This window comes from Pan troglodytes, chromosome 22, assembly GCF_028858775.2.
Source record: "Pan troglodytes isolate AG18354 chromosome 22, NHGRI_mPanTro3-v2.0_pri, whole genome shotgun sequence".
NCBI classification, from domain to species: Eukaryota; Metazoa; Chordata; class Mammalia; order Primates; family Hominidae; genus Pan; species Pan troglodytes.
The window spans coordinates 26,676,838-26,700,073 of NC_072420.2; the positions used below are offsets into that span (position 1 = coordinate 26,676,838).

Consider the following 23,236-nt stretch of genomic DNA (forward strand, 5'->3'; position numbering starts at 1 on the left):
TCAACCCCAATTTCCATCAGCAGCTTCTGTTGTAGTCTGCAGAGGTTTTAAGTGCTGAGCAAAATGAAATTTCTGGCTTCACCACAAATTTCATTTATTTAAACTCTGCCTGTCCTCTTCTAATCAAGAATGGTTTAGAGCCCATTTCCTTGGGGATAGTGGAATCTTCAACTCCCTAGAAACACCTGGACTTTTCTCTGATGGAAAAAGCAATGGGGGCCGGACGCGGTGGCTCACGCCTGTAATCCCAGCACTTTGGGAAGCCAAGGCGGGTGGATCACCTGAGGTCAGGAGTTCGAGACCAGCCTGACCAATATGGTGAAACCCTGTCTCTACTAAAAACATAAAAATTAGCCGGGCATGGTGGCGTGTGCCCATAGTCCCAGCTACTCAGGAAGCTGAGACAAGAGAATTGCTTGAACCCAGGAGGCAGAGGTTGCAGTGAGCCAAGATCCAGCCTGGGCAACAGCGGGAGACTCTGTCTCAAAAAAAAAAAAAAAAAGCAATGGGGAATATGAGGGGAAATCTGGACTCTGAGCTTGACCCTGCATAATTTGAACCCTTCTGTCTCGGCCTCAGTTCCCTCATCTACAAGATGAGAAGATCAATTTGATTGGTCATCATCAATAAATCTTTCAGCTCTAAAAATTCCATAACTCTTAAAATATCGCAATTAAATGTCACACAAATTTTTCAGTTTCCCTGTGCATATAAAAGTTATGTTTATACTATACTCTCTGCAAGACAGTTTCCTAAAAAGTTGCATATACTGTGAGATTTTAACATTTTCCCCCATCCAAATGGCATTTCAAATGCATAAAAATAACTTATTTGTAAATTTTCTTTCTCTCTTTCTTGTTTTAGTATAACACCTTGAAACTAAGATATTTCAGGTGGAAGTGCAGGGTAATAGGTTGCAGAACTCTCAAATAACAATCATGTATGTTTTGGTGGGCCATTTGGTATAGTGTGATTTCCTGAGAAACTTTAAAGGTAAGAGTCTGCACTGAAAAGTCACATTATTTACTATTACCTGGTTGTATTCAGAGGCCAGACTATTTAAGACAAAAGAAATCCAAGAATAAACATGTTTAGTTTTTTTGGAAAAAGCAACTTCCTACTTTCGTTTTTATTTTTAACTTCTTGTACTGGTTTGTGTTTGAAAAAAAAAAGTCTAAGAGTAATCATGCTTTTTTAAAGTCATGCATTATCATTTGTATTATTTTGATAACTTCAACACAAATTGTAAGTTGAGATAACAACACACACTCTCAATACCCTGAGCAGAATATTCACGGCAAGTTGCAATGAATGAAAACCAAAACAAGAAAGAACAGCTGTAACCCAAGCATCATGGAAGCACACTGATTCGTTTTTTAAAAGAGATACTTAGATAGTTCTTAGCAAAAAGCTAAGCCTAATTCTCTCATAGTCTTAATTCCCACTTGGAAACATGTAGTCAAGTTTACCTACCTCCACCACACCATGATGAATGGATGTGTACTGTTTCTTCTTCAGCATCACCAAGGTGATGACGATCACTGTCGCTATGACAACACCGCCCACCATGAGTCCAATGATTGCACCTTTGTTTGAACCCACATCTTCTGCAAAGAACACCTTGAAAACAAATTAAGAAAAAGAATTTTAATTTCTAAATGCAATATAATTTACAATTTATAAACGCAATTAGAAGAATTTCATTTCTTAAATGCAGGGGACATTTGGATGAGGTTATATAAAAAGTTTCAGTATATTCTCCGCCCAACTGGTTGGTCAAATATTTGATGCTTACTTTAAAAAAAAAAAAGAAATCACATATTTTCCTACTAAGAATGATAATCATAGTTTATAGAAGGATGTACAACATGTGGCTTCCCCAGTTCGAGGAAGTCTACTTTCCCCTCACAGGTCAAAACCGAAGTCTGCAGGGACCTGAAACCCTTTGACAGGTGGAACATTTGGTGAGTGGTGGGAAGATAGCGCTTGGATCTATCAGAAGCTGGAAAGGCACAATCACACTAATGAAAGGAGGTCAGCATTTTCCTAGTCATAGCACTCTGAGCCCTGATGTCTGACTCTAAGTGACTGAGACTTAGGTGTTTTTCAACTCTGCAGATGTCCTAATTTCCTTGGAGGGACACTTTTAATGCACAGGAATAGGCATTCTGAAACAAAGGAGTTAAACAATAGAAAAAAAAGATATCTTCTTACCTACTTTTAGCTATAGTAATTCTGCAGAATTCTAATTAACCTTTAGCAGTGTAATGCTTTTTAAAGCATAATGTTATTTCAAAGTGAAGTACAGGCAACAAGAATTTTAAGTCACTCATAACTCATGCTTTCTTACTATTGTCTCCAGAAACCAAAATCTGAAATGTTGCTTTATTCTTGCTCTTTATTTGGATTAAACATAAAAAGAATTTTGAGAACATTGTAAAGAAGGAATAAAATTTCATTTATCGCACTACATTGCTTCATACTGTTTATAAAAGCAAGTCATTATTTTTCAACTTTATCTACTTGAATGAAATTACAGAAGCACACCACAACTTTTATCATCTTGTTATATAAGGAGTTGATCTTATGCCAGATGAAGTAAAACTAAAGCTAAACATTACCACGTTTGCTCTGCAACTTAATGAAAATACAGGCATACGTAGCTTGATTGTACAGTAGTGCTTACAGATAGTATTTAAAAAAAAACAACAACAAACGTTTGTGGTAACTCTGCATCGAACAAGTCTATTGGTGCCATTTTTCCAACAGTGAACACAGGTTCACTTCATGTCTGTGTCACATTTTGGTAATTATTTAAATGTTCAAACATTAAAAATTATTATATCTGGTGATCTGTGATCAGTGGCCTTTGATGTTAGTATTTTAATTGTTTTGGAGTGTCATGAAACATGCCCATAAAGACAGCAAACTAAATCAATAAATGTTGCGTGTGTTCTGTCTGCCCCCCAAACTGGCCACTCCACCCCCTCAACTCCCAGGCTCCCTATGCCTTGAGAGACAACAATATTGAAACTGGGCCAGTAAATAACCCTACAGTGGCCTCTTAAGTATTCAGGTGAAAGGAAGAGTCACAAGTCTCTCACTTTAAAGCAAAAGCTAGAAATAATTAAGCTTAGTGAGCAAGGCATATTGAAAGCCAAGATTCTTGTGCCAGTTAGCCAAGTTGTGAATGCAAAGAAAAGCTCTTGAAGGAGATTAAAAGTGCTACTCCAGTGAGCACACAAATGATAAAGCAAAACAGCCTTATTGCTGATACGGAGAAAACTTTTAGTTGTCTGGATGGAAGATCGAACCAACCACAACATTCTCTTAGGCCAAAGCCTAATCAAGAACAAGGCCCCCAACTGTCTTCAATTCTATGAAGGATGAGAGAGGTGAAGAAGCTGCAGAAGAAAAAAAAGTTGGGAGAGGTTGATTTCATGAGGTTTAAGGGAAGAAGCCATCTCCATAACACAGAAGTGCAAGGTGAAGCAGCAAGTGCTGATGTAGAAGCTGCAATAAGTTATCCAGAAGATCTAGATAAGACTCCTGATGAAGGTGGCTACACTAAATAACAGATTTTCAGTGGAGATGAAACAGACTTATTTGGAAGAAAATGCCATCTAGGACTTTCATCACTAGAGAGAAGTCCTGCCTTCAAAGCTTCAAAGAACAAGCTGATTCTCTTGTTAGGGGCTAATGCAGCTGGCGACTTTCTTTTGAAGCCAAGACTGACCATTGTAAAAGTCCTAGGGAGCTTAAGAATTATTCTAAATCTACTGTGCCCATGCTCTATAAATGGAACAACAAAACTGGGATGACAGCACATCTCTTAACAGCATGGTTTACTGAATATTTTAAACCCACTGTTGAGACCTACTGCTCAGAAAAGACTCATTTCAAAATATTACTGCTCACTGACAAAGCACCTAGTCACCCAAGAGCTCTGAAGGACAGGTACAAGGAGATTACTGTTGTTTTCATGCCTGCTAACACAACATCCATTCTGCAGCCTGTGGATCAACTTTCAAGTCTTATTATTTCAGCGTCTTATTATTTCAAAATATATTTCAAATATATTTTGTAGGGCTATTCACTACCATAGATAGTGATTCCTCTAATGGATCTGGGCAAAGTAAACTGCAAACCTTCTAAAAAGGATTCACCATTCCAGATGCCATTAAGAACATCTGTGATTCATGGGAGGAGATCAAAACATCAGCAATAACAGGAGTTTGGAAGACGATGATTCCAACTCTCATGGGTGACTTTGAGGAGTTCAAGACTTCAGTAAAGGATGTCACTGCAGATGTGGTGGAAATAACAAGAGAACGAGAATTAGAAGTGGAGCCTAAAGACATGACTGAACTGCTACCATCTCATGATCAAACTTGAATGGATGAGGAGTTACCTCTTAAGGATGAGCAAAGAAAATGGTTTCTTGCAATGGAATCTACTCTTGGTGAAGATGCTATGAACACTGTTGAAATGACAAGGATTTAGGATATCACATAAACTCGATGAAGCAGTGGCTAGATTTGCGAAGACTGACTCCAATTTTGAAAGCTGTTCTACTGTGAGCAAAATGCTATCAAACAGCATCACATGCTACAGAGACATCTTTTTGTGAAAGAGTCAATCGATGCAGCAAACTTCATTATTGTCTTATTTTAAGAAATTGCCACAGCCACCACAAACCTCAGCAGCCACCACCTGGATTAGCCTGCAGCAGTGAACATCAAGGCAAGATTCTCCACGAGCAAAAAGATTAGGACTTGCTGAAGACTCAGATGATCATTAGCATTTTTCGTAAAAAAATATTTTACTAATAAAAGTAATTAAAGTATGTACATGGCTTTTTTTAGACATAATGCTATTGCACATGTAACAGACTATAGTGTAAATGTAAACTTTTTTTTTTTTTTTTTTTTTTTTGAGACAGTCTCTTGCTCTTGTTGCCCAGGCTGGAGTGCGATCTCGGCTCACTGCAACCTCTGCCTCCTGGGATCAAGAGATTCTCCTGCCTCAGCCTCCCGAGTAGCTGGGACTACAGGCACATGCCACCATATGCAGCTAATTTTTGTATTTTTAGTAGAGATGGCATTTCACCATGTTGGCCAGGATGCTCTCGACCTCCTGACCTTGTAATCCACCTGTCTTGGCCTCCCAAAGTGCTGGGATTACAGGCATGAGCCACCGTGCCTGGCCAACATAACTTTTATGTGTACTGGGAAGCCAAAAAATTTCTGTGACATTTTGTTGCAAAATTTGTTTTATTGTGGTGGTCTGAAATTTCCAAGGTATGCCTGTACCTCCCTAAAAAATTCTTTCAATTTAGCCTCAAGGTAGTCAAATGACTTATTTTTCTAAGCTAAAACTAACATACTAGCAATCTGGAAAGGCAATATAAAATATAGCAAATGAAGCAACTTCTAAAAGTGTTTTACTCGTGGTTTATAACACAATGAGAAATTGTTCATAATTATTCCCTTTACTAAACAAATATGCTAGCTCAACATTTTTATGAAAAGCAAATCATTAATTAGCTAATATACTAGTGTGAGGTAATCAGGAATAAATACAAGTCTGGACATATGCCTGTGCCTTTAAGAAAATACTGTAATTTTGTAATATTCATTGCACTAATTATAATACATTATCTTATCAACTAGTTCAATAGAGGGAGCTGATTCTCCTAATTGCTGCCGCTGCCATTAGTCACTGTCGCATTACAGGCGTTAGTGTAATCGTGGGGATGGGCTTATATGACACAGGCCCCGGCAAATGCAAATCTGTACATTAATCGTCAGCTTTCTACCCCACCAACTCTCAACTCTTCAGTGGTTCCCCAGTTTTTATTAACCTCTTCAGCAACAGCCTCATCAAGAGAAACCCTGATCTTATAACAACTGATACTAGATTATCTTGCCAATGAAAACCATGCTTCAAAAAGCTAAATGTCTTTGTACAAAAAAAGAACTATGGGAGTTAAGAATGCAAATCCGAATCCCAAGTCAGTTTTTTATTTGCTACAATTATTTAGAGTCAAGTGAGGCATAAATAATAATTTGAAGGTGTTTCTTTCAGAGATGAATACTAGGATTTATCAACTTTATGAATATTGAAAAGACATTTTCTGCTTGAAAAAAAGTAACACACACACACACACAAAACAAAAGAAGTGCCTCAGAGAACTTCAAGTATTATTGCTATGGAAATTTTCTTACCATTTTTCTGTCCACCACTGAATGTGATAAAATTGTCGTCTTCATTAATTTAACCCTCTTACTGCACCTACTGATAAGATGGAACCCTAACATAATCCACGATTTGATTTATCTGAATTTCTAAGCTTTTGGTAAAGGATTTTATATAACTACTAGAGCTGACCACAAAGGAGATGTGGCTTTTTGATTTACTCCAATTCTAACATTAGGGGGGAAAAGTGATTTCATCTGAAAAGGAAGCTGCCGTCTTCTTTGCACAAACCTTTTGATGAATAACACTATCGGGAACATCATGGGGTCCTGCTCACTCCATGATCTTACTCTTGCAAGAGAAGTTAAATCATGGGAGGTAGGGGAGGGAATGAAAAGAAAGAGCTGGGGGAGAAATGAATGAGTAAAGGAAGACAGTTCCAGATGTGAATTTAAGCCACATAAAGTGTTCTGTAAAACCAAGCAGCGTATGCATGTGTTTGACTCTGATCCTTCAAATAAACCTATTGTAAACCTATTTTCCCAGAAAACACAGTGGAAGTCAAAGTGGCTGCTATATTGAAATTAATTCAACTTTAAGTCCTGAGTCATGCACGAACTTAGCTGCCTTGTAGTCTGAAAGAACTATACATACAGCCTCTTTCTTTTCTTTTTTTTGGGATGGAGTCTCGCTCTGTCGCCTAGGTACGATCTCAGCTCACTGCAACCTCCACCTCCCAGGTTCAAGCAAATCTCCTGCGTCAGCCTCCCCAGCAGCTGGGACTACAGGTGTGTGCCACCACACCCAGATAATTTTTTTTGTATTTTTAGTAGAGATGGGGTTTCACCATATTGGCCAGGCTGGTCTCGAATTTCTGACCTCGTGATCCACCCGCCTTGGCCTCCCAAAGTGCTGGGATTACAGGCGTGAGCCACTGCGCTCAGCCTAGCCTATTTATTTTGTTCATGTTTTCATGGTAATCCTATAGGGAAGCATTGTATTTTTATCTTTTCCTTAATTTGATTTCTAGTACAGGATGAACCGGAGTTAATAGGTCATTTGGCAAGACAAACAGTAGTGGAAAGAGGTAAATTATTTTACGTACCAATTTTTGATGATGAACTTCATATCCTGAGTCATGTCGGAATTCTGCATCCATCTTCACTTCAGAGATCTCCTCCGTCTTGATATTTGTCAACCCAGAACCTGTATTACATCATAATTAAAGTACGCAGGACAACCAATTAGTTTTACTCATAAATAATAACACTGTAAGACAAAGCCTACCCAAAACTTCTTTCTAGGCCTGAAGTTAGAAGAAAATTGATAAATGACTCTTAAAGAAAAATGATACCCTATATTTAAAACTTTAATTACTACCTATTTTAAACAAAAAGAAATGAAAGGGTAAGGGAAACCTGAAAGTAAGGCTTCTGCTGCCTTTAAATACATGCTATAATTTTTGAAAATGGGGGAAAAGCTGAAGTTAAATCCTGGTTGAGAGGTTGGCAAGGATTTGTTCCTGGAATATGTTGGCTTGGCTTAGGGGCTTATTGTTTAGCCTATTATGTGTCTTTTTCCATGTGCACTCATTACTTCAGAAATAATAAAAGGCTTTAAAAATGAGCATTAATTACCTGGTAGAACAAAACTGCTACTTTGGGGCTTTGTTCCAATTACAAATAAATTATGTTCATGTATCTATGCAGTGAAGCGTAAAAATTATATAATTTTAGTCAAGTGTTCTAGTTAGACACAGATTGTAATTGGTTCGTCTGCTGAATAAAGAGCTATAGTACATAATTTTTAAAATGCTTCTTAGCAACTAACAATTTATAACCTACGAACTCTTCCTTCTCTGTAAATTGCTATATGATTCTTAACACTAATTGTTCTGATGAATTTCATTATTCAAATAATAATTTGAAGCGTAAAACAAAATGCAGAGTCATTTAAAAACCAAAAACATAAGTAAAAAATGTAAATGTCAGTGTCCATGCTATAACATTTAATTATCAAACATCAGAATTTTAGGATGAAAGGGGCTTTTGAACTCATCTCCTCTACCGTGTTCCCACCCAGGGGCAGATTGTCAGTTCCTGTTTGAACACAGAGGAATGTATCAATTTCCCTCCATTTTTTGATAGATTTGCCTGCCCAAACTGTCCTTTTTTTACGTGAAGCCAGAATCAGCTTCCCTGTAACTTCCATCCTTTGAGCCTGATTCAACACAGAGCAAGCCTAATCCTCCCTTCCACATTAAAACCTTGAACAGGTATCACGACCCTAAGGAGAGGCATGTTCCTGCTGGTTCTTGTCTTACTTGGGCTACACATTCCCAATTCCTTTGGCTCCCAGGGGAATTCACTTCCTGCTCTTGGCCTAATCACTCAATCTTGTCTACGAGATTCTGGGAAACTTGTGACACATCTTGCTGACACTGAAAAGCACAATGTCCACAGCATATGATGTGCCAGTTTAAGAGCACAGCCTATACAAGGAGAAGGTAAGGATAATCTGACAAAACCTAGGAAATCCACGCTGGTTGTGACCTAGCACCATTTCCTCATCCAATTGTTCAAAAAGCTTCCACTTGATAACCTATTTGAAAAGAGACCCACAATCAATGTCACTCTATACCTGGCTTACAGATTGCGAAGCTATCTTCTCTCCTTTTTGCTATTCAGAACTTCATTTTCCTATCCTCACCTTCCCAGCTTTCCACAAAGACCACAGGCAATGGTGCTACTTCACCTTCAAGTTCTCTTGGCCTGCAGTTGGTCTGGGTCATAAGAACTTGGACTTGGGTAGCAAGATGTCATAGTTTAAAATATACCCACAAATTTGCTGATGCTCCTTCCTTCAAGAGGGAGAACTTAATTCCCTTCCTTCGAATGTGGTCGGGATGTAGTGACTTGCTCTAGTGAACAGAGCATGATAGAAGTGATGGTGTATGACTTCTGAGACTGGGCCAAAAAAGGCACTAAAACTTCCTTCTTAATCTCTTTCCTGGACCTCTTGGTGCAGGGGTGCGAGATGCCATGTTGTAGGGACGCTCATGCAGCATTACAGAGTTCACATGGTAAGATACTGAGGTCTCTTAGTAACAGTGACGTGAGTGAGCCACGTTGGAAACAGACCCACCAGGTCCAATCAAACCTTCAGATGACTTTAGCTCGGGCAGTGTCTTAACTGCAACCACATGACAGACACTGTGCCAGAACCATCCAGCTAAACCACATCCCAAATGCTGACCTATAAAAACTGTAAGAAACTAATGCTTGTTGTTTTAAGCTGTTAAATTCTCGCGTTATTTGCTACGTAGCAATAGGTAACTAATGGGCTAGGGCTTTCTTTTCTCGTTGTTCTATCTCGGGCTTTAATTTCCTTTCATCAGAAGTTCATTCTCTTTAATATAGACATAAAAGGCACAATGGAAGTGGGACAGTTTCCCTTTCTCATTCTTTAACTCTGGTCCTCTCAATGACCTAACCCTCAACCCCCAACTTCTTGCTACGAGACCCACAGAGTTCTCTATTCTTATTTATTTTCTTACTTTAATATTGTTAAGTATTTTTTGATTAAGTTTCTACTCATTCTGCTGAAATGAACCTTTCTGACACTTATTTTTATAGGGTAGTGATGCTAAAACTCTTTTAATTCTCACTGGCTGTATATTTTAATCTTTCTATAGCCCTTTTAAATCTGAGATCCTTATATAACCAGTGATTTCTTTAGAGCTCACTCCTTTTCTGTTATTAAGATCTGGCAACGTGCCAAGCACGGTGGCTCACGCCTGTAATCCCAGCACTTTGGGAGGCCAAGCTGGGTGGATCACTTGAGGTCAGGAGTTTGAGACCAGCCTGGTCAACATGGTGAAACCCTGTCTCTACTAAAAATACCAAAAAAAAAAAAAAAAAAAAAAAAAAAAATTAGCCAGGTGTGGTGGCGGGTGCCTGTAATCCCAGCTACTCCAGAAGGCTGAGGCATAAGAATCGCTTGAACCCGGCAGGCGGAGGTTGCAGTGAGCTGAGATTGTGCCACTTGCACTCCAGCCTGGGTGACAGAATGAGACTCTGTCTCCAAAAATAAATAAAAGATCTAGCAACACAATAGGTTAGAACTATATTTCTGAGATTTTTAAGAAAACTTTCTTGAACAGTTTGAAGAGTCTTCCCTTTTAGATTTTGGAGCCAAATATTTATACTGAAAAATAAAAGTAAAGAATGAGCTCTGGCCGGGCGCAGTGGCTCACACCTGTAATCCCAGCACTTTGGGAGGCCGAGGCGGGAGGATCACGAGGTCAGGAGATCAAGACCATGGTGAAACCCCGTCTCTACTAAAAATACAAAAAATTAGCCGGACGTGGTGGCAGGCACCTGTAGTCCCAGCTACTAGAGGCTGAGTCAGGAGAATGGTGTGAACCCAGGAGGCAGAGCTTGCAGTGAGCCGAGATCGTGCCACTGCTCTCCAGCCTGGGCGACAGAGTGAGACTCCATCTCAAAAAAAAAAAAAGAATGAGCTCTCGGCCAGGTGCAGTGACTCATGCCTGTAATCCCAGCCCTTTGGGAGGCTGAGGCGGGCAAACAGTTTGGACTCAGGAGTTCGAGACCAGCCTAGCCAATATGGCAAAACTCTGTCTCTACTAAAAATACAAAAATGAGCCAGGTGTGGTGGCACATCCCTGTAATCCCAGCTGCGTGGGAAGCTGAGGTGGGAGGATGGCTTGAGCCCAGGAAGTGGGGGTTGCAGTGAGCTGAGATCATGCCACTGTACTCCAGCCTGGAAACAGAGACAAATCCTGTTTCAAAAAAAAAAACAAAACCAAGAGCTCTCCACTAAAAACTTTACAAGCCCACACTATTTTTGAAATGATACTGTGAATACTTTTGGTGGCCCAAAAAAAAAAATTCACATTATCAAGTCAGCATGACAGATGCATTCATGTTTACAGCTCAATAGTTTGAGAAGCTCTTGGCAGAAGCGCTCTTGCTATAATAGTTCATTTTTGTTTAGCATGAATACGCATTTAGTGAAGACTTTTTACATTAAGCAAATCTTACTAAAAGAAAAAATCAGTAAGCTGGCACATAGAGAAATATTCATAATAAGGTGATAATGCATGTAATAAAATGTGATGAGTAGTTTTAAGTAAATGGCAGGGACCTTGGTTTACAGGCTTACTTAGAGGTCTTTCTTGAGTTGTGCTGATTTCACCCTAAGCCCTGATGACTCCAGCTCTCTCTTCCTGTAAGTCATGATGAGTGGGCAGAGCCTGTTGTTCATGTGGGGGCTAAGGGAGGTATGTCCTTCATGACACCTCTTGCATGGCTCGGGGTCAAGGACCTGGTTTCCCTTTATTTGGACTGCAGAAGGGTGGTGATGAATTGTAACAGAAAGGGTAGCTTTCTACCCTATGTGAAGAGCTCGCTAATGTGTTTTTCTTTTTTATAGTCCTTCAGAGTCTATTTTTTCTTTGGAAGTAAGCCAGGAGGAGGAGCTATAATGGCCACTATGCCCCCAAATCACCACTGTTATTACGATGGTCCCTACTTGACACTGCATGCTGGAAGCTACCATATTCTGTTTTTTTAGATATGAGAGTTAAGGAGAAGCCATTTTCCTCAGTCATGATTATAAAGCACTGGGTGGGGGGAAAACAAAAACCTTTTTTTAACTTGTTTCTGAGGACAATAGTGATGATTCAAAAACAATGCCATCACTTGAACGGCATGACAGTCTTGGGAAGGCTTTCTAAGTTTGGAAAGGCTAAAGATATAATTCAGCACATTAGACTCAAGTGTGTGGTCTCTAAAATGTGAAGAAGAACCAAAGCTATGCTACAAAACACGGGGAAATTAGCCCAAATGTTTGATAAACTTACTACAAGCACAAAAACAGAACACACGCATGCCTTAATACATGTGCAGCAAATACTGCTATTCATAGACAAACCTTAACTAGAATCTTCCTCACTTCATATCTGAGCATTCTTTCTCAACTTAAGCCATCTTACTGGGCAACCCAAGCCTACGCTGTGTATGAAAGGAAGCTTGGCTTAGGCCACCCTCTCTTCTGAATAGAATTGTTCCCTTCTTCTTTGCCAATCCAGGTGCCTCAAATCTTTCATAACCTCTGTGGAAGCCCATCTCCAGTAAGTTCTCTACTTAACACACCGCTCGCTGGGTTAGTACTCCATCTCCTCACATCACAGAACATTCTTGTTAGCACTTAACGTTGCTTTGTATTTCTTTGTCTTCCAAATTCCATCTCGTGTTTCCAAATATGCAAAATTCCTTCTATTATACCTCAAGCTCCTGAGAGCAGGGACCTTACTGTTTAATTTCTTTCAAACCTAGAAAGAATTTAGTGCATTGATCTTTGTGAAATCCCCAAGTGACATCATATTCTTACTGTTATGAGAAAGGTTTTGGATGGTTTTCTCCCACCAGTGTAATACCATTAACTATTCTCTAGCTCTTCCTTTAAAACACATTGTTTTTGTTTGACAACATTTGGAGGTGTCCTTTTTATGTTAGATTTAGATTTAAAAAAAATTTTTTTTAAAAGAATAGGCCGGGCATGGTGGCTCATGCCTGTAATCCCAGCACTTTGGGATGCCGAGGTGGGTGGATCACCTGAGGTCAGTAGTTCGAGACCAGCCTGGCTAACATGGTGAAATCCCGTCTCTACTGAAAATACAAAAAAATTAGCTGGGCATGGTGGTGCACGTCTGTAGTCCCAGCTACTTGAGAGGCTGGGGCACAAGAATTGCTTGAACCCCCGAGGCAGAGGTTGCAGTGAGTTGAGATCGCGCCACTCCACTCCAGCCTGGGGGACACAGCGAGACTCCATCTCAAAAAAACAAAAATCAAAAAACAATTAAAAAAAAAACATTGACTGGTAGTGTCACCTGTTCCTGGATGTTTCAATAGTAACATATAGGCTCCGCTGGCCCAATGTAGAAATTTGATAAAATTGAATGAGTCGAATGAGCGCTTTCTAAGTTACATTTTATGCTTGTAGATGAAAAGCATGTCTTTTAAAGAGAAGCACCATGAAAAAAGTCCCAAGGCAAATGACCAACCTGAGCTGGCTGTGGTTGCAATTAGAACTGAACTGACCCTCAGCCCGAGGCCTTACAAGTTGGCTGAGCAGACCAGGAATGTCAACTCCTGGCTCCTTGAGATTCCCTTACATGACATTGACAATAAGGAGGACATTAGAAGAACTGAAACTGTCTCTGACTCACTATAATTTAAGTTCCCCTTAAAAGCCTACAGACAGAAATTCATAAATCAACGAGACCAGCTGTCAAGACGTGTCACACTACTGTCTCTGCTGCCACTGTTAATCACAGCATAAAGGCATGAAGATGCCACAGGCAGACTCTGAGTCTTCATCAGTGACCGTGCTTGGAGGCAGTCATGGCTCGAGCCTGTGGTGGAAGTGTGAGGGACAGGGTGGGTCTCCTGGCTCTGCTGCTGACTGTATCTGAACCAGGCAGCAAAGGTTGACCTCTGTGTATTAATATCTTCAAAGAAAGTTAATTCCCTGTTCTTTGACTATCGCCTGGGGACCTTATGAGGATAAAGAAGAAAATAAATATGGAAAAGTATGTGTTATTTGGGATTAAAATCTCCCTGGAATACACAAATTTGTCAATTCAATAACTTTCTTCCTCTTTTTGATTCACTGAAAGCATTGGCTACTATCAGTTGGGTGAGGTTGTTCATAGAGTAGACACCAGGCACATATATGCTTCTGCTGTGCTATGACATTATTCATAAAATAAAAATGTGTTTCTTAATGTTTGTGAAACTGTAAAAAAAGAAGTGTCTATTTCAGTGTTAATGGGATTTTTAAGTAATACATAAAAAAAGGGCTTATGTGCAAAATTATGCATCCACATCTGTTGTGTTACTTTAGCCACTCATTGAGAATAAGTACATACAACCCACAAAACAGAAGATGTATTTCGGGCTCTGGAGAGAAACCAATTCTGGTATTTTCAGGAAATCATGTCTACTTCAGTAACTGATTGAAGTTTGAGCCCAGTTCAGTTAGAAAATGACCCATCTGGACACCAAACAAGAAAGAAGAGATGTTCACACTGGTATCCAAGTCATCACCTGAGAGTCTACATCTGTCTGGGCTTCTGTTTTTAAGGACAGGCTCTATATAATCGTCTCTGTTTTTGTTTTGTTTTGTTTTGTTTGTTTTAAAGAAAAAAGAAAAGAAAAACAAAAAAAAAAACCAAATTTGGAAGGGCTCTCTTTCAGGTTTCAAAAGGAAAGCTCAGAAACAAAAAAATCATTTCACTCGGAACTTGGGAAATGAAGAGTAAGGAATAGTCAAGGGGAATTTTTAGAAGTGTGGTTTCTAAGGTCACTTCAGATTCTACTCTGCAGTAAGTACAATTGAGAGAGGCTTAAAATGCAGAAAGGAGACAACGTCTGCTCGAGCTTAGGCGCAAGATGCGGAGAGGCAGAAGTCAAGCGGTTCTGATACCTGGTCGAGTGGTCAGTCCTCGGTCGGCAGCAGGGCGGGCATCAACAGGCTCAACTGGGCACAGGAAGCAAGGGACACAGAAAGCAAACAAGACAAATCAAGATGGTAAGTCGTGGCTCCCAAACATAGTCGAGCAGGGAAAAAAGGATATGCAATAAACAAGTTACAAAAAAGGAGCAGCCAGAAAAGAACCACAGTGAGTTAATCCCGAGCATCGAGGACCAGGAGGGGCACCACTTTAAATGGCTTATCACTATTGATGTGCCAATCCTGCTCCTTAGTTTTCTAATAAAAGCCCTCACCAGGATACGCAGCAACATCAAAGAAGAGGGGTGGGGAGGGTGGATTTCCCTCTGAGCTAGTTTAGAGATAGTTTCTTGGCTTTTGATTAGAAATAAAATATTCCCAGCCTAGCAGAAAACCTTAAAGATACTTCCTTTTACAACTGCCCAATCTTATCTTATTTTACAGTTAATTAACTACAAAAGGACTCTGTTAAATTTCCAGGGGAAGTGCAAATACGAATTTATCAGGAGAGCAAAGTTTTACCACATAATCTGCCATTTAGTGAGTGAATCAAATTTGTCCTTAGTATGAGGGCAGAAGAGGGAAACTGCAGTCTTTTTCTCACTTTTTCAAAAAGGCTGGTTTCCATTTGACAGACGACATACAGCTGAAACATGTGAAATGAGGATATTTCATTTTATATTTGCCATTGTTCACAATTTTCCCTTTTTATGTGTTCTGGGTCCGACCCAAAGAAAGCAGTGTGGACAGCATGATATTCCTCACCATCATCTGACCTTTCCAAAGCACTTCTGATGCTCAGAAAATACTTCGTTTTACGCTGGCGTTTGAAGAAACAAGGAATGGGGACAAAAGTGAAGTTTTTAGGATTAATAAATGGTCATAGGGTAAATGAAGCCATGGAGTGGAGGTACAGGGGGAAGCTGCTTTGGTAAGGTGGCAAGTGTAAAGGGAAAAAGGTAAGACAAAGTGAGCACAGGTGCTGAAGGAGACACGGTGTGCTCGATGAAATGGCTTCTAACAATTTCAGCAAAACCATCCAGCTTACTGATGCACACAGGCCAGGCATTCAAAGGTGGGATTCTCAGTCCAAATCGATTTTGGATGCCACATGTTAATAGAAACAGTGAGGGAGAAAAAAAGTGGCAGTAAGCCAAGTCTCCAAAATATAAGAAAATATTTCCGGGAGCACTAGGACATTTGGATGAAATAAAAATTTGGTCCTTTCTCATGTAGAGACTGGCAGCATGGTGGAGTCAAAAGGAGGGTGAGGCATCTAATCCCAGGCCTGGGCCCAACATTTACAATGTCTGTGGCCTTGGGCAAGCGCCCACTTCTGTGGCTGTTTCTCCATATGGAAACAGAAATGTTAACATCTGCATCTTCTAATTATGGTGAGGAACAAATAAATAACCTTTAAAGCCTGTTTGAGACACTACCAGATACTACAGAACTGCGCTGATTAAATATCCTATGATTAAATATTCCATAGTAACTACTGATGCGAGAGTGACTATTCTCTAGTATTTCACTAGTGCATTAGAGGAAGACATAGTTCACTTCCTTCTGCAACTCCCAAATACATTTCAACAATGAAGTTTGGTTTTTCTATACTTCATTTTTTTTCCTATTTGCAACAACCTGTAATGAGTAACTGTATTACTCCTTGTAAAATGCAGTTAGTTGAAAGGTCATTGTAGTTTGTGAAAATTTCCTGATGACGAGGGACCCAATAGTGCTTCAACTGCAGTTAAGAACACAACAGACCACATGCACGAGGGCAAACGCGTACCTTGAAGTGGTGGTGAGCACATACGTCAATAGTTACATTATTAGAAAATGTATATGCAACTCGGGGCAGTAAGGTAAGTGTACCTGTGGTTTAAATGCAGGCTGAGGAGCTGGTAGGCCCACGGGCCACTGCTAATGTCACCACTTACTTTCTCTGTGATCTAGGGCCAATCACATTCTATCTGAACTTCAGTTGCGTCACAAAGTAAATGGTTTTTCCAGGGTTCAAATGCGTATACTTATGTGAAAGAAACTTACAAATGATATAGTCCTATAAGTTTCTCTGCCTCTCCCCGCTCTTCTTCTTCTTCTATTTTTTTAAATAGGCATGTATTATTTAAAAACAATAATAAAATCCTAACCCTATTTTTTAGGAAGATTAAACAAAACTAGTTTCAGTGACATAAACCCTAATCTGCTTTAAAAGATTGAAGCTGATTTAGTATAAATTAATGCTCAAAAAATAAGTAGCTCAGGGAGCAGACATTAAAACAGTTTTTTAAAAGGCAATTATGATATCATTGCCGAAAAAGAAGAATACACACCAACAAAACAAAGTAGTGTGTTATTTCCCAATCCATTGCAAAACTTTCCAATTCTTCCAATTGACCTTTACTTAACCAGACAGTAACTTCATCAGTGAAGTGCTAAAACACATCTTACATTGGCTGTTTAGTAATTTAAAAACAAGAAATACATTATCTTATCTTTAACTTTTAATAGAGTTAAAATAAAATGTAAGCGGAAATGAGTTATTCTCTTGCTCTCAGTAGCTTTGAATCAAATCCTTTGCTGTAAGAGGAGAGAAACAGAATGGTCAGACCTCTGGGATTTTTGAGTCTGTTACTTCTGGTGTTCTTTGTAATAAACCTCAACTATTAACCGTGCTGCCTTGTACAAACTCTCTACCAGGCCAAAGGTAATGAGGAATCAGCAGTACACCAGTTTTACATATAGATAAGAGGCTGACAAGAACTGGTTTGTAAGTTTAATGAAATATTTATTTAATCTAAATTTCAACATTTAAATTGGCTTCCTCATTGCCTCTATAAAGCTAGTTAAAAATATACTAGGAGGCAGCTTCACATTTTGCAAATACATCCATACAGTCTTATAAGACCTGCTTTGTCTCTTCAAAAATATTATTTTATCTACATATTATATCTAGGTATTATCTACAAAGAGGCAGACTGTTGGCCACAAAGACTTGCTGGCAGTCACTGCATGCTATGCTGCTCTTTGTGGCTGCCCTTCTCAGGCAGTCGGGAAAAAGTAGAACAAACACAAATGTCATCAACGCTAATGCTTCCAGCCAGATCATTTCACGTTCTGTGAGCACAATTCTGTAACAACAGCTTCATTTCAGCCTAGCCATTCATTTAGGTTTTGTGGATGTGAAAACCAAAGAATAAAAATTTGTTAAGGCAAATCACAGCACATTGGAAAACTGTGATATGCTTATTTTCTTCAATGTAAATTTAAAAAATGGGCATCAGACCCTCCTCTGGATTTCACTGATTGTTCTTAAGAAAAACAACAAATTTTTGGTAAGCATTTGAGACTATGATAATGAGGACTGCATGAAGAACAAAAGGAAATCCTTTGAGAATTTTAGATACTTTCAGTGGTTGTGTGTATGTGTGTGTGCGCACATGTCTGTACAAAGAAAGACTAACAAGTTTCTGGGGAGAGGTGGGAGACGGTGTGAGAAGAGAGACGGCTTTAGGACTGTATCTCATTATATGGCTTATTATATTCATTATTTTAAGGATACATTGTTCAGGCCATAAGGTGATTCATCTTGAGACAGGCTGATAAAGTCTCTCTAATAAGATCCTGGCTCCATTAAAAAAAAAAAAAAAAGCTACCACTGACATTTACTACGTTCCAGGAATTTTGCTAAGAGCTTTTTTATGCCTTCTTATTTAATGCTCATACTATACCTCTGAGTTAGGAATTACTGTCAACCTTATTTTACAGATGAGGAAGCAGCCAGAGAGGCTAAGTAACTTGCTCAGAAGTGCATAGCAGAGCTGGAATTTAAACTCGGGTCTGTATCATTCAGGAGTTCAGGGGTATGGGGTAGTATTTAATATCCTATGAGATGATGGCCGTCTATTTTATTTAAAAACCAATTGGGGCCGGGCGCCGTGGCTCATGCCTGTAATCCCAGCACTTTGGGAGGCTGAGGCGGGCGGATCACGAGGTCAGGAGATCGAGACCATCCTGGCTAACACGGTGAAACCCTATCTCTAGTAAAAATACAAAAAATTAGCCAGGCGTGGTGGCGGGCACCTGTAGTCCCAGCTACTCGGCAGGCTGAAGCAGGAAAATGGCATGAACCTGGGAGGCAGAGTTTGCAGTGAGCCGAGATCGCGCCACTGCACTCCAGCCAGCCTGGGCGACAGAGCGAGACTCAGTCTCAAAAAAAAAAAAAAAAAAAAAAAATTGTTTAAGTGGCTTTTTAAATTGTTTGCTATAATCAATATATATATCAATGTTGGGACTGATAATGAAGAGTACTGCAACTCAAGACTCTGACACTGCAAGTTCTATTGCCTCCCAATATTGTTATACCACATTCTACTGTTCAAATGGAATCATGCAACAAGAATATCAGCTCTTTTCATGAGACCTAGGCAATGTAATAGCTGCATGTTTGTCAAGTATCCAGAAGTACTTAATCAAGGTCTTTGCTCAAATGGACATCTTGGCAATACCCAAGGGTTTCACAGTGTATGTGTGTGTGTGTGTACATTCACACATGTGCACGCAGATTTTCTCCTAAGGCTGATGCAACAAGGTATGCTGTTAGTAAAAGAGCAAATTTAGTGTGCATTCAATTTACAAAATGAGATCGGACATTTTTCACTAAAAATTCTCATTAGAGACTGAATGAAGAGGACCTTCAGTGACCAAAATGTATCTACCTGTAAAGAAACAAAACAATCCGCACTCAATACATTTAATAGGGCAGTTGTCCAGGTCTTTGATAATGAACTGTCCCTAAAATTGTTTTCTTCTATGTGATTAAGAATTATTTTCATAAATGGTAAAGTTTTAATTTTTACATTGTCAGTAACATGCTGTTTGCTATTACTGTAAGGTGCCCTTTTTCAAATTAAGTAAACAAATTTGGGGTGATGATTCACATTGTGAAAACAGTCTATATATTTTCTGCAATGGTTCTTTAGGAAAAACTTGTCCAGTACACTTAAGGTCTAATATTAGATTTAGATTTAGTCTGAGGAGTGTACTAATTGCATGTTATAAGGTATATATATATTTTTTACTTATTTTTTTTTTTTAATTTGAAGTCTCGCTCTGTCACCCAGGCTGGAGTGCAGTGGTGTGATCTCGGCTCGCTGCCAGCTCCGACTCCCGGGTTCATGCCATTCTCCTGCCTCAGCCTCCCGAGTAGCTGGGACTACAGGTGCCCGCCACCACGCCCGGCTAACTTTTTTTTTGTATTTTTAGTAGAGACGGGGTTTCACCATGTTAGCCAGGATGGTCTCGATCTCCTGACCTTGTGATCTGCCCACCTCAGCCTCCCTAAGTCCTGCGATTACAGGCGTGACCCACGATGCCTGGCCTATAAGGTATATTATAAATATGAAATCTCCATCAACATTTGCTGCTTTGATAAAGAAAATCAGGTAAAGTGCTGTTGTGTTCTTAAAAAACATGTTATTTGTATCTAGAAATCAAGGTGTTTGTGTGTAATTGTATACTTCTGAACATGTAGAAAAAAGATAAAAGAGGCTGAAAGATATTCTTGCCTGAACAGGTGTTTCTGCTAAGAAATCCCTGTGAAAAAGGATGCCATCTACTGCTCAAATTTGTTGATAGAGAAGAATCTTACTTCTCTGAGATACCAAAGGAAAAAACATTTAGAGCAATGTGCTCCTTAATTTTGGCAGCTGCTTTAAATTTAATTTTCTAAACACAAATTAAGTCTTAAGCAAAATTAAATTTTATTTATATGTAGTTCTCTATCTTTGCCTTTAACATTTAATTCAATCTGAAATTTCATGTAAGAATAAGTAGCCAGTGAAGACTACTTTGGTGCCTGTCAAATCTGCATCTCTGCAGGCCCTCAAAACTCCTCTCTGTTGGTAAACTGTAATTTTTCCTTATTTCACTATCTATCTGCTTTTTTGGAAGGTGGCATTCTAGGTCATTACGTCATAAACACAAGTTGAATTTTGTGCTTCCATTCCAGAGGGAACAATATACCTCACAGTTAAAAAACATTTCTAAAAAATTACTACCAAAAGTCATCACTTAAGAACTTAGTCTCCTGGTGCCTCCATTTCCTCATTTGAAAAAGTCATAAACATAATATATGATATACAGTACATGCTCTTTATGTATCCACTTTTATTGTTATATAATGTACCACTTTATATTAAGAAGAGGAACGGGAAAATAAAAATTAGAAGAATGTTGTTGCCACACATTTTCCTTGTGAAGAACTGCCTCTTCAATAATATACTGTGGCTCCCCTTCGTCCGGGAGTGTTCACTTGAAGGATAATATTCCCTAGAATGCAAACCTGGACATGTGGGAAACAAGAGGCCCTTTACCTGCAAATGTTATGTAAATCATTACCATTTTGTTTTGCCACCTATACAATGGAGTTGTTGTCTTTTCCAACAATTGGCAGTTTACTTGCTTTGCAGCATAAAAAATATAAAGAATAATTTACACAGATATATTAATGACATAGTAACTCCTAGTATTTACTTTTTAAAGTAAAACTGAAATGAAAATATTTATGACTACATCAAAAAAAATTCACTCAAGAACATACAAAAGATAACTCTCTCTCTTGCACACACGTTATGTATGTGTATATATACCTCCCAGAACGCCCTTGCTGGCTCAGGGGACTCTTACCTTCGTTTTCTGTGTTGGCTGGCACAGAGTCAGCCCCAAAAGAATGCCACGGCTGGAGATCGTCCAGGCTGAACTCTCCATTCACGGGAAGGAGCTCCACGGTGGTTTTCGTTTCGGTCAAAGATGGCATGAGAGCATCGTTTCCGTAACTGATCCTTGGTTCACTAATCATGTTGGCCAAGACGTCATCTGAATAGTTTTGCTCTTTCTGAAGCAGCTCATCTAAACCAAACAAAACCATCTCTTTGGTGAGTAACAACAATCACAACAGCAGCAGCAGCAGCCACCATTTACTTCTGCCAGGCAAGACTTCAACTGCTTTCACGTGCATGATCGCGTTTAGAGCCACGACATAGGTACCATTATCATCTCCTTTTTACAGATGTGAAAACTGAGGCACATGGCATTCAAGCTACTTATGCAAAGTCGCAGCTCACAAGAGCTGCTGGCAGGACTGCAGGCAGGAGCATGGCAGCTGGCCAGTGTGCTGCAGCGTGGCACCGCTAAAGGTGAAAGGCCACAGGAGCTCAGCTGCCATTTCCTCCTGACACAGACGTCCCTAGTATACAATGATCGCACAGGAATAAACGCCAGGTTTTGGTGTGGCGGCAGTAAGCGAGGCACAATCTCATTCAAGCTGAAAGACAACAGAGAATCTCCTGTCTTGCCTTGCACACTTGCAAGGATAAGAAAAGCATTAAAGGGCCAGTAGTTTGCTACCTTCTTGAACAGTTTTCACTGTTTTACCTTGAAAAAAAATCTGCATTTCCTAAATGCTCCTCTTGTGCTGCATGACCTATGCTCTGAGGCAACAAGGAAACCGTTCCCTTGCCCTTCCAGATGTAGCCCTGCAGACAGACATCCAGCCTTCTCTGGACTTAACCACCCCTGGCTCCCCGTATTTCCCAATGTGAGCAGACACCAAATATCCTGCCTTTCTCCTCTGTTGCTTCCCTTTCCAAAGAATGCTGTCAGTGCCGCCTACCCCCCCCCCCCCACTTTAAAAATTGATTAAACAAGAATCAACTTTATGGAACATCATTGACTTATCTTTTCTTACTGGAAAAAGAGAGCTTAGAATAGAATCTTGTATCATGTGTAATTACTGCTTTAAAAACTGACCCCAGGATATCAAGATTTGTGACTCTTATGTCACCAAAGATTCACCATGTTTTTCTCTGATTTTTACAAATTAGAGACCGACAGACAGCACTGCACTATTAACAATAATATTTGATTAACCAAAATGTCTCATTTTCCAATCATAGCTGTGTCAAGAGTTTGCTGTAGTATATATTTCAGACACATCACTGGTTAGTTTTATTGCTAGAGAAAATGAAAATAAGATCAGGATTTAAATTTGATTTGTAACATTTTACAATCATCTTTCAAATTCTCTTTTCTATTGACAAAAAATGTATCTGAAAAATTAAAATTCTGTTCAAATATACCCATTAAAATAATTTGATGGAATAGCATTAAAGCTTGTGATTAATATCTTTTCATGTAGTCAGTTTTATTGCAAGTGATTTTAAATGATGGAAGTCCCAAGCAAATCAGTGCTTTTGAAGTCTAATCTGAGTTATAATATATCCCTATTCACTGTGGCACCGTTTCTAAAATTCAATACTTGATGCCCATGATGACCTTTCCCTTACAGATAAAAGACCCTCATTAGATTTCCTCCAACTTTTTCATGTCTTACAAAGCCATAGGTAGCTAACTTAGCCAATGTCCGATTAAATAAATTAAATGAGCATTTCTTTTATATAAATCTTTTGCTTGTGACTGTTAAGCACTTACTATGCTA

The 23,236-nt window shown here is 39.3% G+C and overlaps 1 protein-coding gene across 6 annotated transcripts in view; it reads right to left on the bottom strand.

Moving 5' to 3' along the window:
* The window catches only part of APP (amyloid beta precursor protein), a 284,812-nt gene that overhangs the window by 9,659 nt on the left and 251,917 nt on the right, over positions 1-23,236 (bottom strand). For 3 of the 6 annotated variants that reach the window (XM_009451769.5, XM_009452766.5, NM_001013018.1), the window contains 4 exons: positions 21,427-21,648; positions 14,710-14,763; positions 7,304-7,404; positions 1,474-1,620 (listed from right to left, as the gene is read on the bottom strand). In XM_009451769.5, coding sequence (XP_009450044.1) covers positions 1,474-1,620; positions 7,304-7,404; positions 14,710-14,763; positions 21,427-21,648 — 524 coding nt within the window. The remainder of the gene's footprint in view (positions 1-1,473; positions 1,621-7,303; positions 7,405-14,709; positions 14,764-21,426; positions 21,649-23,236) is intronic. The other 3 variants (XM_009453143.5, XM_009452222.5, XM_009451357.5) reach the window with 1 other exon arrangement.